This window comes from Gracilinanus agilis, chromosome 3 (assembly GCF_016433145.1).
Source record: "Gracilinanus agilis isolate LMUSP501 chromosome 3, AgileGrace, whole genome shotgun sequence".
In the NCBI taxonomy this organism is placed as follows: domain Eukaryota; kingdom Metazoa; phylum Chordata; class Mammalia; order Didelphimorphia; family Didelphidae; genus Gracilinanus; species Gracilinanus agilis.
The window spans coordinates 602,752,025-602,765,624 of NC_058132.1; the positions used below are offsets into that span (position 1 = coordinate 602,752,025).

General features: G+C 34.2%; 1 protein-coding gene across 1 annotated transcript in view; it reads left to right on the top strand.

Moving 5' to 3' along the window:
* Window positions 1–13,600, top strand: part of CREB1 (cAMP responsive element binding protein 1) — a 117,478-nt gene that overhangs the window by 72,704 nt on the left and 31,174 nt on the right. Inside the window, exon 5 of the mRNA XM_044670688.1 lies at window positions 8,440–8,582. Coding sequence (XP_044526623.1) covers window positions 8,440–8,582 — 143 coding nt within the window. The remainder of the gene's footprint in view (window positions 1–8,439; window positions 8,583–13,600) is intronic.

Consider the following 13,600-nt stretch of genomic DNA (forward strand, 5'->3'; position numbering starts at 1 on the left):
CATAATACAATTAAAATTATAAGTATACATATTGATTATATATTAATTGATTGATATAAATGTAAAAGTATAATAAGGATTCCTGGAAAGATATCACAAATTAATTTAAAACTAAATAATCTAATTCTTCAAAAGGGATAGGGCAAAGAACAAATTATAAAAGCAATCATTGATTTAATTGAAAAGGACAATGAGGAGGCAAAAATAACAAAATATATGGGATACCACCAAAGCAGTACTTAAGGGAAAATTTATATCCCTCTATGCTTAGATCAATAAGATTGAGAAAAACCAGATCAATGAATTGGGAATGCAACTAAAAAAGACTTGGGGGGGGGGGAAGGACTAAAAATCCCCAATTAAAGACTAAATTGGAAATCTTATAAATCAAAGCAGAAATTAATAAAATTAAAAGCAAGAGAACTATTGGGACTAATAAGACAAAGAGTTGGTTTTATTAAGAAACAAACAAAATAGAGCATAAAAGGCAAAGGAAAGAATCAAATTACAAGTATCAAAATTAAAAGGGTAAATTCACCTCCAATGAAAAGGAAATTAAAACAATCATTGGGAGCTATTTTGCCAATTACATGACCATAAATCTGACAATCTAGATGAAATGGATGAATGTTAACAAACATAAAATGCCCAGATTAACAAAAAAGGAATGAATATTACCAAACATTTAAGGAATAATTAATCCTAGGACTATATAAACTATTTGGGAAAATAAGCAAAGAAGGAATCTTACCAAATTCTTTTTATGACACAAATATGGTGTTGCTGCCCAAATCAGGAAGACCAAAAACAGAGAAAAAAATTACAAACTAATCTCCTTAATGAATATTGATGTAAAAATCTTAAATAAAATACTAGCAAAGAGACCACAGCAATATATCACAAGGATTATTCCCTGACCAGGTGGGACTTATACCAGGAATGCAAAGCTGGTTTAATATTAGGAAGACTATCAGCATATTTGACCATATCAGTAACCAGACTAATAGAAATCACATGATTATCTTGATAGATGCAGAAAGTCTTAACAAAATACAACACATTCCTATTAAAAATACTAGAAAGCATAAGAATAAACAAACATTTCCTTAAAATAATAAGTATTATCTATCTAAAGCCATCAGCAAATATCATCTGCAATGGGCATAAGTTAGAAACCTTCCCACTGAGATCAGGAATGAAGCAAGGATGCCCTTTATGACCACTATTATTTAATATTGTACTAGAATCGTTAATAAGGGAAAAAAAGGAAATTGAAGAAGTTAAAGTAAGCAATGAGGAAACTAAATTATCACTCCTTATAGATGACACTTAAGAGAATCCTAGAGAATCAACTTAAAAAACTAATTGAAATAATAATTTTAGCAAAGTTGAAGGATACAAAATAAACCCATATAAAACATCAGCATTTCTATATATTTCCAAAAAAGTTCAGCAGCAAAAAATAGAAAGGGAAATTCCATTTAAAATTACTCTAGACAATATAAAATACTTGAGAATCTTTCTGCCAAGACGAAACACAAGAATTATATGATTATATGAACACAATTACAAAACACTTTTCACACAAATAAAGTTAGATCTAAACAATTGGAAAAACATTAACTACTCATGGGTAGGCCAAACTAATAATAAAAATTACAATCCTACCTAAATTAATTTACTTGTTCAATGCTATACCAAACTACCAAAAAATTATTTTATAGAACTAGAAAAAATAATAACAGTATTCATCCGGAAGAACAAAAGATCAAGAATATCAAGGGAATTAATGAAAAAAATGTGAAAGGTGGTGGCCTACCAGTACCAGATCTTCAACTATACTATAAAGCAGTAATCATCAAAAACAATTTAGTACTGGCTAAGAAACAGAATAGTGAATCAATGGAATAGATATGGGGTAAATATACTTTAGCAATCTAGTAATTGATAAAACCAAAAATCCCAGCTTTTATGATAATGTATTATCCCTTAAGTCAGGAAAACTATTAGTAGCTTTTAACAATTTTGGTTAATTGGAATATTAGTAAAAAGAGAGAATGTGGAAGGGAAAGAGGTAAGGAGACTGCCTAGCCTACACCGAAGGCACATCCAGTGAAATGAAGCTTGGTCTCCTACAAAGTTTTAATCTCCATGTAGGAATCCTAGTCACTCACCAGCACATCAGGTAGGATCCATGCAGAAAAACCATCGTGAGCTAAGCTCACAGGGGCAGCAGTGAACCAACAAGAAAGTCCCCGACTCCAAGAAGCTCCAAAGCCAAAAGTCGAAATCCCGAAGCTGAAAAGTCCAGTCAGAAGGCCCAAAGCTCCAAAGCCCCAAGGAGCCATCTTCCAAAGGAGAAGCCTCAAGGAGAAGTCCCCTGAACAGGAAATTCAGGACTTTTTATAGTCCTTTTTCCATGTCACTTCCCCACTTTACAGGAACCATCCCAGTCTTTCAATTTGCCTAGCACTGATGGAGAAGTGAGAGGAGTGGCCTCTGGAGTTGTCACCCACTCTACCAGTTGACTGGTGTTATGAGTAAGATGAGATTAGCTAGTTATTAGGAATTAAGATGTACATAGCAGGAAGGTGCTGGAGCTGGGAATTCCATGATGGAATGAGGGAGGAGGAAGTCTATCTGTGCCCTAAATGTGGACTCCATTAGTGGTGGGCAAAACTGTTGCCAGCCTGGGAGACCTCAGAGCAAAGGACACCCTGCTTCCTGATTTCCCCTGGGATCCTGTGTGGTGTGGCATCTAGCAAAAGGACAAGATCTACAGAGCCAAGAGAAGAGGTGAAGTTTGAGAACTGGAGGACAGTGCTTCAAGCAAAACCCTCTCTACTTGGTTCCTGAGACAACTTTAGCTCCTGGCATCCAAAGATCATCAGTGGATTGCAGTGAGAATCCCAAAACCACAAAACCCTAGCTGTACTCAAGCTTGGCAGGTTCCAGGTTTGAGGCAGAAACCCAGAGACTCCATTTACAGCTCCTTGGGCCCTGTTAGTTTAGATCACTTAGATAAGAGTAGAATAAGTCCTCCCATTGCCCTGTGGTTTTATCCTTTAGATTTTAAGTATAGAAATCCTTTCCCACCTTTTAGTATAACATAATTAAAGCTGTTAAGTCCCTTTTTACCTTGTTAGCCTGTTACTATACTCTGGTCTAGTGGAAGCTGGGTGACAGTTAAGATCAACTGTCATTCCTGTGGAAATCCAGTAAAGTCTGGTCTCTTCACCCTGATCCAGTCTCTCATAAATCCTAGAGTATATTCCCACAAACCCCTTAGTTTATTATAATATCCCTGGTGACCCCATTACCTTACTTATATTTTCCTACACTGATAAGGTGCTAAGTAGGGGTACTTAAGTTTTGGGTTGATTAACTTAAAAGGTGCTGCTTATCAGCCAAAGATTCACTCTTTACAATAAGAACTCACTATTTGACAAAAACTGCTGAGAAAACTGGAAAACTATATAGCAAAAATTAAATGTAGACTAATATCTTACCCTCTACACCAAAATAAGTTCAAAATGGGTAAATGATTTAAACATAATGGATGATATTATAAGTAAATTAGGGGAACATAGAATAGTTTACCTGTCAGATCTATGGGGAAGGGAAGAATTTATGACCAAACAAGAGATAGAGAATATCATGAGATCTAAAATAAATAATTTTCACTATATTAAATTTAAAAGATTTTATATAAACAAAACCAATATAACCAAGATTAGAAGGAAAACAACAAACTGGGGGAAAAAATTTTAACAAAAATCTCTGACAAAGGTCTAATTTCTCAAATATATAGAGAACTAAGTCAAATTTATAAGAACACGAGTCATTGGGTGCTCTTTTTGTGGTGGCAAAGAATTGGAAATTGAAGAGATGTCCATCAGTTGGAGAATGGCTGAACAAACTGATGCATATTTTGATGATAGAATACTATTGTGCTATAAGAAATGATGAATAGGATGATTTTAGTAAGAGCTGGAAAGAATTTCATGGATTGATAACAGAGTGAAAGAAAGCAGAACCAGGAGAACCTTGTACATGGTAACAGAAATATTGTAGAATGATCAAATGTGATAGATTTAGCTCATTCAGCAATACAATGATCCAATACAATTCTGAGGGACTTGTGACAAAGAATACTATCCACTTTCAGAGAAAGAACTGTTGAGGTTGGAATGCAGGTGAAAGCATGCAATTTTTCATGCAATTCTGAGGGACTTGTGACAAAGAATACTATCCACTTTCAGAGAAAGAACTGTTGAGGTTGGAATGCAGATGAAAGCATGCAATTTTTCAGTTGTTTGAGTTTTTGTTTTGGGAGTTTGATTTTATATGATTATTCATTTATAAAAGTGAACAATATGGAAATATGTTTTGCATGATAATGCTTATACAACTCAAATCAAAATGCTTGCCAGCTCCAGGAATGGGGAAGGAGACAGTTTGGATCTTATAACTTTGGAAAAACGTATGTGAAAATTTGCTATTACATGTAATTGGTAAAATAAGTAAATAAATAAAATATCTTTAGAATAAAAAAATTTTAAGGGGACAAATGTACCAGACAGGACTGAAAAATGACTGAACAATAACCACAAATATCCTTTTCATACCTAAATCTCTCAGTCTCTCTGGATTCCATGTTGTTATACTAAACTGGTTCTCTTACCTTTCCAGTTGGTTCTTTGCTTTCTCTGATCTGTTGTTCTCTCTTGCCTCACTGTTCCACAAGGTTTATACTTTTACACCAACAGTTATTTTCAAGGTGTTCTTGTGCCTGGAAAACTCATCACTTATAGCTTTCCCTATCAAAAATTTTTCAAATTTATATCCCATTCAGCATGTAACTTTTAAAGCAGTTCTGCTTCTCTGTGCTTCCTTCCTCCTTTTTGTTCTTTTTTGTGTTTTTTTTAAATGCTTCAGTGACCACCTTTTATTTTCTTTTTCTTCTTTTGGCATCCTTATCCCTAGTCCCCTCTACTCTACCACTTTTTTCAGGGAAACAGTAATACAAACTCCAATTCCTACCATTAGCTGTATTCAAAAAAGTATGTTTTCTACAACTTTTACCCATCACCTGTCTGTCAGAAAGTAGGTAGTATTGTTCTCTAGTCTAGCTGCGGTCATGGTTGGTCATTGCATTGATAAGGGTTCTTAAATCTTTCAAAGTTGTTTTTATTTGCAATGTTATTATTGTATTAATTGTTCTCCTGATACTCACTTCATTCTGCTTCAGTTCATAGCAGTCTTCCCTGGTCTCTGAAACCATCCTTTTTATTCCATTATATTCATGTACCATAATTTATTCCTCTGTTCCCCATTTGATGAGAATACCCTTAGTTTTTTTGTTCTTATCGTTCATTAATTTTTGAGGTTTTTTTGGCAACACTGTTACTAGGGTCTCCTCTCTCCTTCACCTACCAATGAAAAAAAAGAAAAGCAAATCTTGTAAAAAATAGTCTCCCTACTCTTCAAGATGAATCTAGATGCTAGACTACCTTCCTTACCACTCCAGAAACTCACCCCATTTCTATTTTTTTGGTCCATAATACTAATCTATCTGCAATGTCCTGACCATTTATCTCTCAGTAATGAAATCCTGCACATCTTTATGTGTTTTGTCTTCTCTCTTCAACAAGAATGTTAACTACTAAAGGTCAAAGATTGTTCATAACGTCTTTTTATTTCCTAACAGCAATTAATTCCAAGCTAGCACAAAGTAGACCTCTAGCATATTCTTATTGAATTTATTTTAATCAAGTTTTAAATTTTCATTTTTTTATAATTGTGAATTTGACAAACATCCACAAATGTAAATAATTCCTGATATGAAGAACAAAAAATTGCGTTTGGAAATGTGAACCACTTATATAGTTTATTTGCCTTGCTTCTCTATTTCTACTTTTGAACTCTCTTTTATGTATCTTTTTTTAAACTCTTACTTTCTGTCTAAGGTAAAAGATCATAAAGGGCTAGGCAGTTTGGGTTAAGTGACTTGCTTGGGGTCCCATAGTTAATTAGGAAGTGTCTGAGGCCACATTTGAACCCAGGGCCACTGACCTCCAGGCCTGACTCTCTAGCCACTGTGCTAACTAACTAACTTCCCCTCTTTTATGTACTTTTAAATGATTTATACTTTTTCCTTTCTTTCATTGTTTTATTATTGTTATCCACATACTCAACAATAAAAGAAAGTAATACTTCCCTTTAAGACTGTACCAGAACTAATTTGTGCCATCTCAGAGCTTAATTGTACATTTTTAGTGTGACCATTTAAACCTCATAAATCAACAAATTCTACACATCAAGGCTTGATTTGATTATTATCTAAGCCTAAAGCGATAAATGTTTATAATGCAGCTTAAATTTAAAAATGTGTCCTTTGCACATTTTTTTGAGTCAGTTGTTAAACGTTTCTACTAAGTAGCACATCCCTAACTCCCTTGTAAAAAAAAAAATCAGTCAAGTTAAACAAATCCACATATTGTCTATATCTGAAACATATCTCATCCTATAGCTCTAGTCCATGATTCATCATTAGTCTTCTAGAAGTGTGATTGGTTATTGCATTGATTATAGTTCTTTGACCATTTTTCAGCAATATTTCTTTTTCTAAAAACTTGAATTAACTATTTAATTCATTGTTGTTAACAAATATAAATATAACCAAAAGAGGTTCTATTAACAGTGCTATAAAATGTTAAATTATCTTTCCAACTTTATTGGTTTTGAGCAGTTAAAGAAAAAAGTTCATATATATGTATATATTAAAAAGTTTATATATAAATTTTTTTCTTAAATATTTTTGTGTGTATATGGGAAGAGGAGCTATCATCTAAGACAATAGTAAGCTATTCTTTAGGGATCAATTTTTTTAAAGCCTGTTCAGAAAAACTGACATTAACTCTTAATTTGGAATTTTAAAAACAAATATTTTTCTAATAATAAAAATAACCAATCAGTACTTGCTTCCACACAAACAAGTTAGATGAAGTTATCAATTAATCAACAAATATGTTAAGTTCCTGCTATGTTACTATATATTATATATTATATTTATTATATTATAATTATATATTAAGGTACTATGCTAGGCTCTAGGGATTCAAGAATAAAGAATAAAATAATCTCTTTGCAAAGAGCTTCCATTCTAATGGAAGAGGCAAAAGTACACACAGAAAAACAACACAAGTATAAGATGAACATATATACACAAAACAGTTGAATACAAATTATATTGGAGAAAAGGGCCTTATAGTTGGGTGGATCAGGAAAGCCTTCATGCAGAAGATGGTGCTGCTTAAGCTGTATCTTAAAGAAAAGAGAGACTCTGATGTAGAGGTAAGTAAGGAATACATTCCAGGCATGTAAGGTGACCATGCAAAAGAATGATGGGAATATGGCCTCATAAAACATACTAATCAAAAGGTAATCTACCTGGAACTCAAAACACTTGACTGGATTAGTAATAACCACCCATTACTTAGTGGGATGTGATTATAACGTGTGATTGATATTGTTGTGAAACTAGAAAGTAACTTAGAGAGCTGTTCTTGGGACTCAGGAAGACTCACACTCAGGGTCTCCTAGGCAAGCCTTTAAAACTCTTAATGCATCAGGCAACTGTAAATTGCTAAGGAAGTGCCAGTCTATATCCATAAAGGGAGTTTCCTCACTTGTAGTTTTTTTTTTTTTAACCCTTCCTTTCTGTCTATGAATCAACACTGTATATTGGTTCCAAGGCAGAAGAATGGTAAGGATTAGGCAATGGGGATTAAGTGACTTGCACAGGGTCACACAGCTAGGAAATGTCTGAAGTCAGATTTGAACCCAGGACCTCCCATCTCTAGGGCTGGCTTTCTATCCACTGAGTCACCTCACTATCCCAGCATAGTAGCTTTTAAAGCATCAGCAGTTACTTCATTTCAAATAATAAGCTTTTGCAATCTAATTCATGTTAGTCTATATAAATGACATCCTTTGCTTCCAATAGGATTATAGACTTAGAACTAGAAGGGGACTGAGGCCTCAAGCAATCAAATTACTTGTTCAATACAACGCAGGCAGTAAATGACAGAACCAACATTGGAACCCAAGCCGTCTAACTTCAAAACCAGGACACTTTCTACTATATCAGGTTGTTCCCTCATAGTAGTTACTTTCTTGACACAAACTATGTTGAAAACTTTCTTTTCTAGGATTAGATGATGTATTAACTCCAACAATTGTTGTTGTTGTTGTTGTTGTTGTTGTTGTTTTTTAATATATTATTTAGTTAGTAAATCTCCAAATTCCTACATTTGTAGTCAGTCATAAACACTAGTAACTTTATTATTCTCTGAGCTTTCTTTTTAATCCCTTACATTTGTTGAGGGCATTTTGTTTTGCTTTTATGTTGATTTGTATGACATGCTATTTTTCTAGGAAAATTTTGAATGACTTATCCTCAGATGCACCTGGAGTTCCAAGAATTGAAGAAGAAAAGTCTGAAGAGGAGACATCAGCACCTGCCATTACAACTGTGACGGTGCCAACTCCAATCTACCAGACTAGCAGTGGGCAATACAGTAAGTAATGAACATTTATATTTAAAAGAGCTAAGAGAGGAATAGAAAAATATTTTTTGAATTTATGAAATTATGCAATATGATTTTCCAGGCTACCTATTTACACTTCCCTTTCTATTGTCTTTATGTAGAAGGAACTGTTTTTGGAGGCCAGCTGGGTGGTACAGTGAGTAGAGCACTGCACCTGGAGTCAGGAGGACCTCACTTCAAATTAGGTGTCAGATACTTAATAGCTACATAATTCTGGTCAAGTGGCTTAATCCTATTTGCCTCACTTTCATCATCTATAAAATAAACTAGAGAAGAAAATCCCAAAAGAGGTCATGAAGAGTTAAACGTGACTGACCAGCAACAATTTTTAAAGGTGTAGAATTTAACTAAAATGTAGTCGTGTGTGGTTTTCTTTCTTTTTTTTTTTTTTTAATGTCTCCTTAAGTTTATTTAGTAACTGAGATTCTGATGAACAAAACAACCCCTATTTTCCACTCCAGTTATATAAAGAATATGTCAAATCAAGGAAACTATTAGATATTTTTAATACAAAAATCAATTCTTTCCCCCCCCAAAGAATTTGCCTCTTGTTTACACTTTTGAAAGGGAATCCACCTCTAAATTTTTATAGTGGGTTACAGTGGCTTGCTGTACTCAAATCTATCCCTACTGTAAGACTAATAATTGATATAGTTCCCTTTGGCAATATAATGGCTCCAAACATAGAACAATATTGAAAATAAGATGGCCTACTTTTTACTTCTCAAAGGTAAAATTCCTCTTGAAAAATTCACAGAGATTCCTTTTTATGATGGACATGTTCTATTGTCCAATTCTCTCACTTAGACCCTTTCACATCCTGTACTTTTTTATAAAATTTTATACTCCCCATCATTTAGCTCCCTGGTTCAGCTTTAGAGAATCTATAAATGAAAAACATACTTTTTCAAATGCATTCCTTAATCCCCTGAGTGATATAGGTTAGTTATTCAAAATATTGTTCGTGCCTCATTATTGAATAAAAGTTCACAGCTCCTCAGGCTTGAGACCACTTTTTCAGCTCCACTACTATTTGCTTTCTAGTAGCTCTTAACATTAAAAAAAGTTATAGAAACACTGTTATGCTTCCCTTCCCCACCCAGGCCTTATCAATCTTGCTTATTGCTTTAAGAACTTGTTTTGCCTTTCCTAATTGAAATTTTTCACAAGGTAAAAGTAACAAGACTTTAAAATAAATTAAAATTGAAAAGAAACTAATATTTCCATTTGTCTATTACATAAATACTTTAGGTTAGAAAGGAAGAGATTTAGGGATAATGGAAATGAACAGAATATTTTAAAAATAAAATACTGTCCTATTTTCAGAATAGTTTTATAGTGTACAATCATAGCAAAAAACTCATACAGCCATTATAATCTATATCATAATTGCTTTGGTATTTAAATCATAAGTTTTCTAAGTGAAGATGAGTTGAATACAGGGCAGAGATGAGGAAGAGTTAAATAATGGACTCAGCTAAATGAGAGGGAATTTGTATATGTTCTTTTTTTAAGGTGAGGAGAAACCCTGTCGAGAAGGAAATAAGGAACCTAGGAGAAGACTGACTAGCCAGGAAAGAAAAATATAGAGAATCCATTTACCTTCTGTCTTTCTAGACCTTGATACTTTGGAAAGGAGAGTCACATCCCTTATTCTGTTTGATGCTTACAAAAACTCTGCAAAGGTCTAGTCAGCATAATTTCATGGAAGCAAAAACTGAAGAACAGAGAGATTATAGGCAGGTAGAGCTTATTAGACAACATACAGCTTGTCAGTATGAAAGTGAGGATAGGCCTGAGGTCTCCTAGCTCAAGCCCTGTCTTTCTAGGACTCAATTCAAGCTTTTCATGTTACATGTAGGGAAACTAAAGGACCTCTGAAGTTCTATACGTATTATATGTCAGAGGCAGGATTGGTAACCAGGTCCCTCTGATTCCAAAGTAGCGCTCTAAGAAGATGAGTTCTGCTTATGCTAGTCAGTATGGGAAGATAGTGGTTTTTATCCCTATGCTAGCCAATTGATAGATTTAAAAGTTCCTTTGAGCTAATAATTTTACAGAAATATTTCACAGATATGAAGCTGGGGGGGACTTTAAAGGTTATCAAGGCCAGTTCCTTTATTTTACAGATGAAGAATCTGATGCCCATTAGCATGTGCCTAAAATTTCAGAGTTTTGTCGATGTAGATTTATTCCACTTGTTCTCTGGATATCTTTTTCTTTATCTCTGTTAAATGAGCAGAACTACCCCCTATAATTCTAGTAAGTTAAAAATCAACTACCTTGATTTTTTTTCCTCAAATAAAAAGAACTGGTTATTGGATCTAAATACTGTATTTCCAGTACTTTAGAGTAATGATCTGAAAAGTAGGAGACATATATACCCCAAGGGTATCTTATGAATTACAGTAAGAAAGAATGAAAGTAAGAATTTATTATGCTTCCTCTGTGCTGCTAAGTGCTTGGGATACAAATTACTATCAAAATAATCTCTTTCCTAAATGAGCATACATTTCAATGGGTGGGTTGTAAGAATTAAATTTTAATGGTTGACTAAAATATGAAAATTATAAATAATATGGTAGTCACCAATTCAAAATATTATTGCTCAAAGTCAAAATGACCTTTAATAGCTTTTATTTACAAAAGAAGTGGAAAGAATGAAAGTAGAGTATACAAAAGGGTAGAGAAGACTATTTAGCCTATCTAACCAAATATTGCTCCAGTGCTTGACTCAGCCAGGACTTTTTGACCTTCAGCCTGAATTTAACTCTCTCCTAAAGACAAGAAGGGAAAGCTAACTATCCACTCACTCGAGTTCCCTCCAAGAGGCAGGTCAAGACAATGACTTGAACTGAAGGTGATTCCTGAGGCCAACTTTCTTCCTTGAGCCAACCTTCTTCTTGAAGCTGACTTAAGTCCAAATCCTTGAAGCCAACTAAGGAGTTGAACTCTCTAGCCTAGAAATTCAGGACCTTTTATTGTGGCTTCTTGTCTTCCAAATTGTCTAGCACTGCCCAGGGGGGCATCGAAAGGATTCACAGTAGTTTCTGAGGGTGTAAATTCACGAAGTGGTTTTTGAACTCCTCCATCTAGTTCAAACTTGTGTTGATTCATTCTAAAGGTGGGCAAAGGAGAGTTAAACCTGTCTTCACAATCTAGTGAGGTATTTAAGTTAGTGTTAACTAAAGTGTTAGTTCCAACTAGACAAAGAGAATAAAAGGTTCCCTTTTACAAGGGAGATAACATTTGATTGCTAGAAAGGAGTCTCTGATAGGAATATCAGAATGATTGGTGATAACATTTGTAGATTGATATATGTCCTTACCAGAAATGATAATGTTGATTTGATTACTATTCATTGATTTCATAAAATTGTAGATTTAGAGCTAGAGAAGACCTCACAGGGATAGCTAGGTAACACAGTAGATAGAGTGCCAGACCTGGAGTTTGGAAGGACCTGGATCCAAATTTGGCTCCAAACACTTCCTAGCTGTGTGACCCTGGTCAAGTCATTTAGCCCCAATTGGTTAGCCCTTGCCTATCTGTCTAAGAATTGATGATAAGACAAAAGGTAAGGGGTTTTTATTTTGTTTTTAAAGAAAAGACCTCAGAAGTTATTGAGTCTAATCTCTTCACTTTATAACTGGAAATGAGCTCAAAGAAAAGTTAAGTGACTGGGAACCAGGGACCACACAATTAGTAAAGTATCTAGAACAGGGCTCCAACTATGTTCCTCAAAGAGAGTTGGAAGGAGGCAAGGATACTGTTACAATTAAAAATAATAAAGACTGATATAATAATAGAAATTAATAGTTTAATTAAAACCATGGCCATGCTGATAAGATCATTAGACCACGCACCGGTAAGAATTCAAAACTGCCGCCTCCATTTTGTTACCTCTCGTCTCTCCCCAAGCCTGCTAGCCAAGAGAGAGAGAGCTTATTTCGGATTTCCTCTCATTTAAACTGTCCCATGCGTGGTGACGCAGGCGTCCCCACACCCAAAGAACCAGAACCGGAAACTTGTTGGACCACGGGAAATGTAGTTTGATAGTTCCCACGTGTCCATAGAAAATATATATATACTTTTAAATGGCATTTCCCAAATTCCAATTAACAATACTAGCATAGAGGGTATTCATTGAGACTGTGCAACAAAATACTTGCCCATTGGAGCTCAGAGTCACAGAAGTGAAAGCTGATTATGACTCTAACAACTCCAAACAATTGTTGAGGGGGAGATGGAAAATATTTACTTACCTTTTAATAGCCAGCCATAGTCTTGTATCTAGCATAACTCTTCTACCCACTTTATCTACTGTCATACAAATAATTCCTCACTCCCTCCTATCCCACTCTGGTAGTTAAAAATTAACTACAATCCAAGTAGAAATTGCAGCTAAATTCCCTGTCTTCTCCCCTTCCCTCAGCCCTTAAAAAATGTTTTTTCTATTTTTGTGACTATTTTATAACATACATAACTATTTATATAGTGCTACTTATATAATTTATATGTAAATCAATATACATATTGGGGCTGCATATTCAAATTTTTTTTTACTGGGGTAAATGATCAAAAAACTTTGAGATCACTTATATAAAGGTTCATCTTTAAAGCTTGAATGTAAATAGAGAGCTATATATTTCTCTTATAAGAAACAAACCAGTATCGGTAATCTTTGTATGTTTTCTTTGCTGGTTTGGTTAAATTTTAATCCCATCTTAAAGGTAATTTTGTTTGATTTTCCATTTCATAACTTCTATCCCTTGAAGGAATTCTTGAAGAGTAACTATCATAAAATACTATGTTTATATTAGAAATAAAGGATTCAGAGGGTCATTTAAGGTTGGTAGTTTAGTTTCTCCTCCCCTAATCCTTACCTTCATATTTATTCTTTATTCTGTGCATGTACTCATATATTTGTACTACATACACCTGTTGTCTTCTCCAATGGAATATAAACTCCATGAGGGGAGAGACTTTTA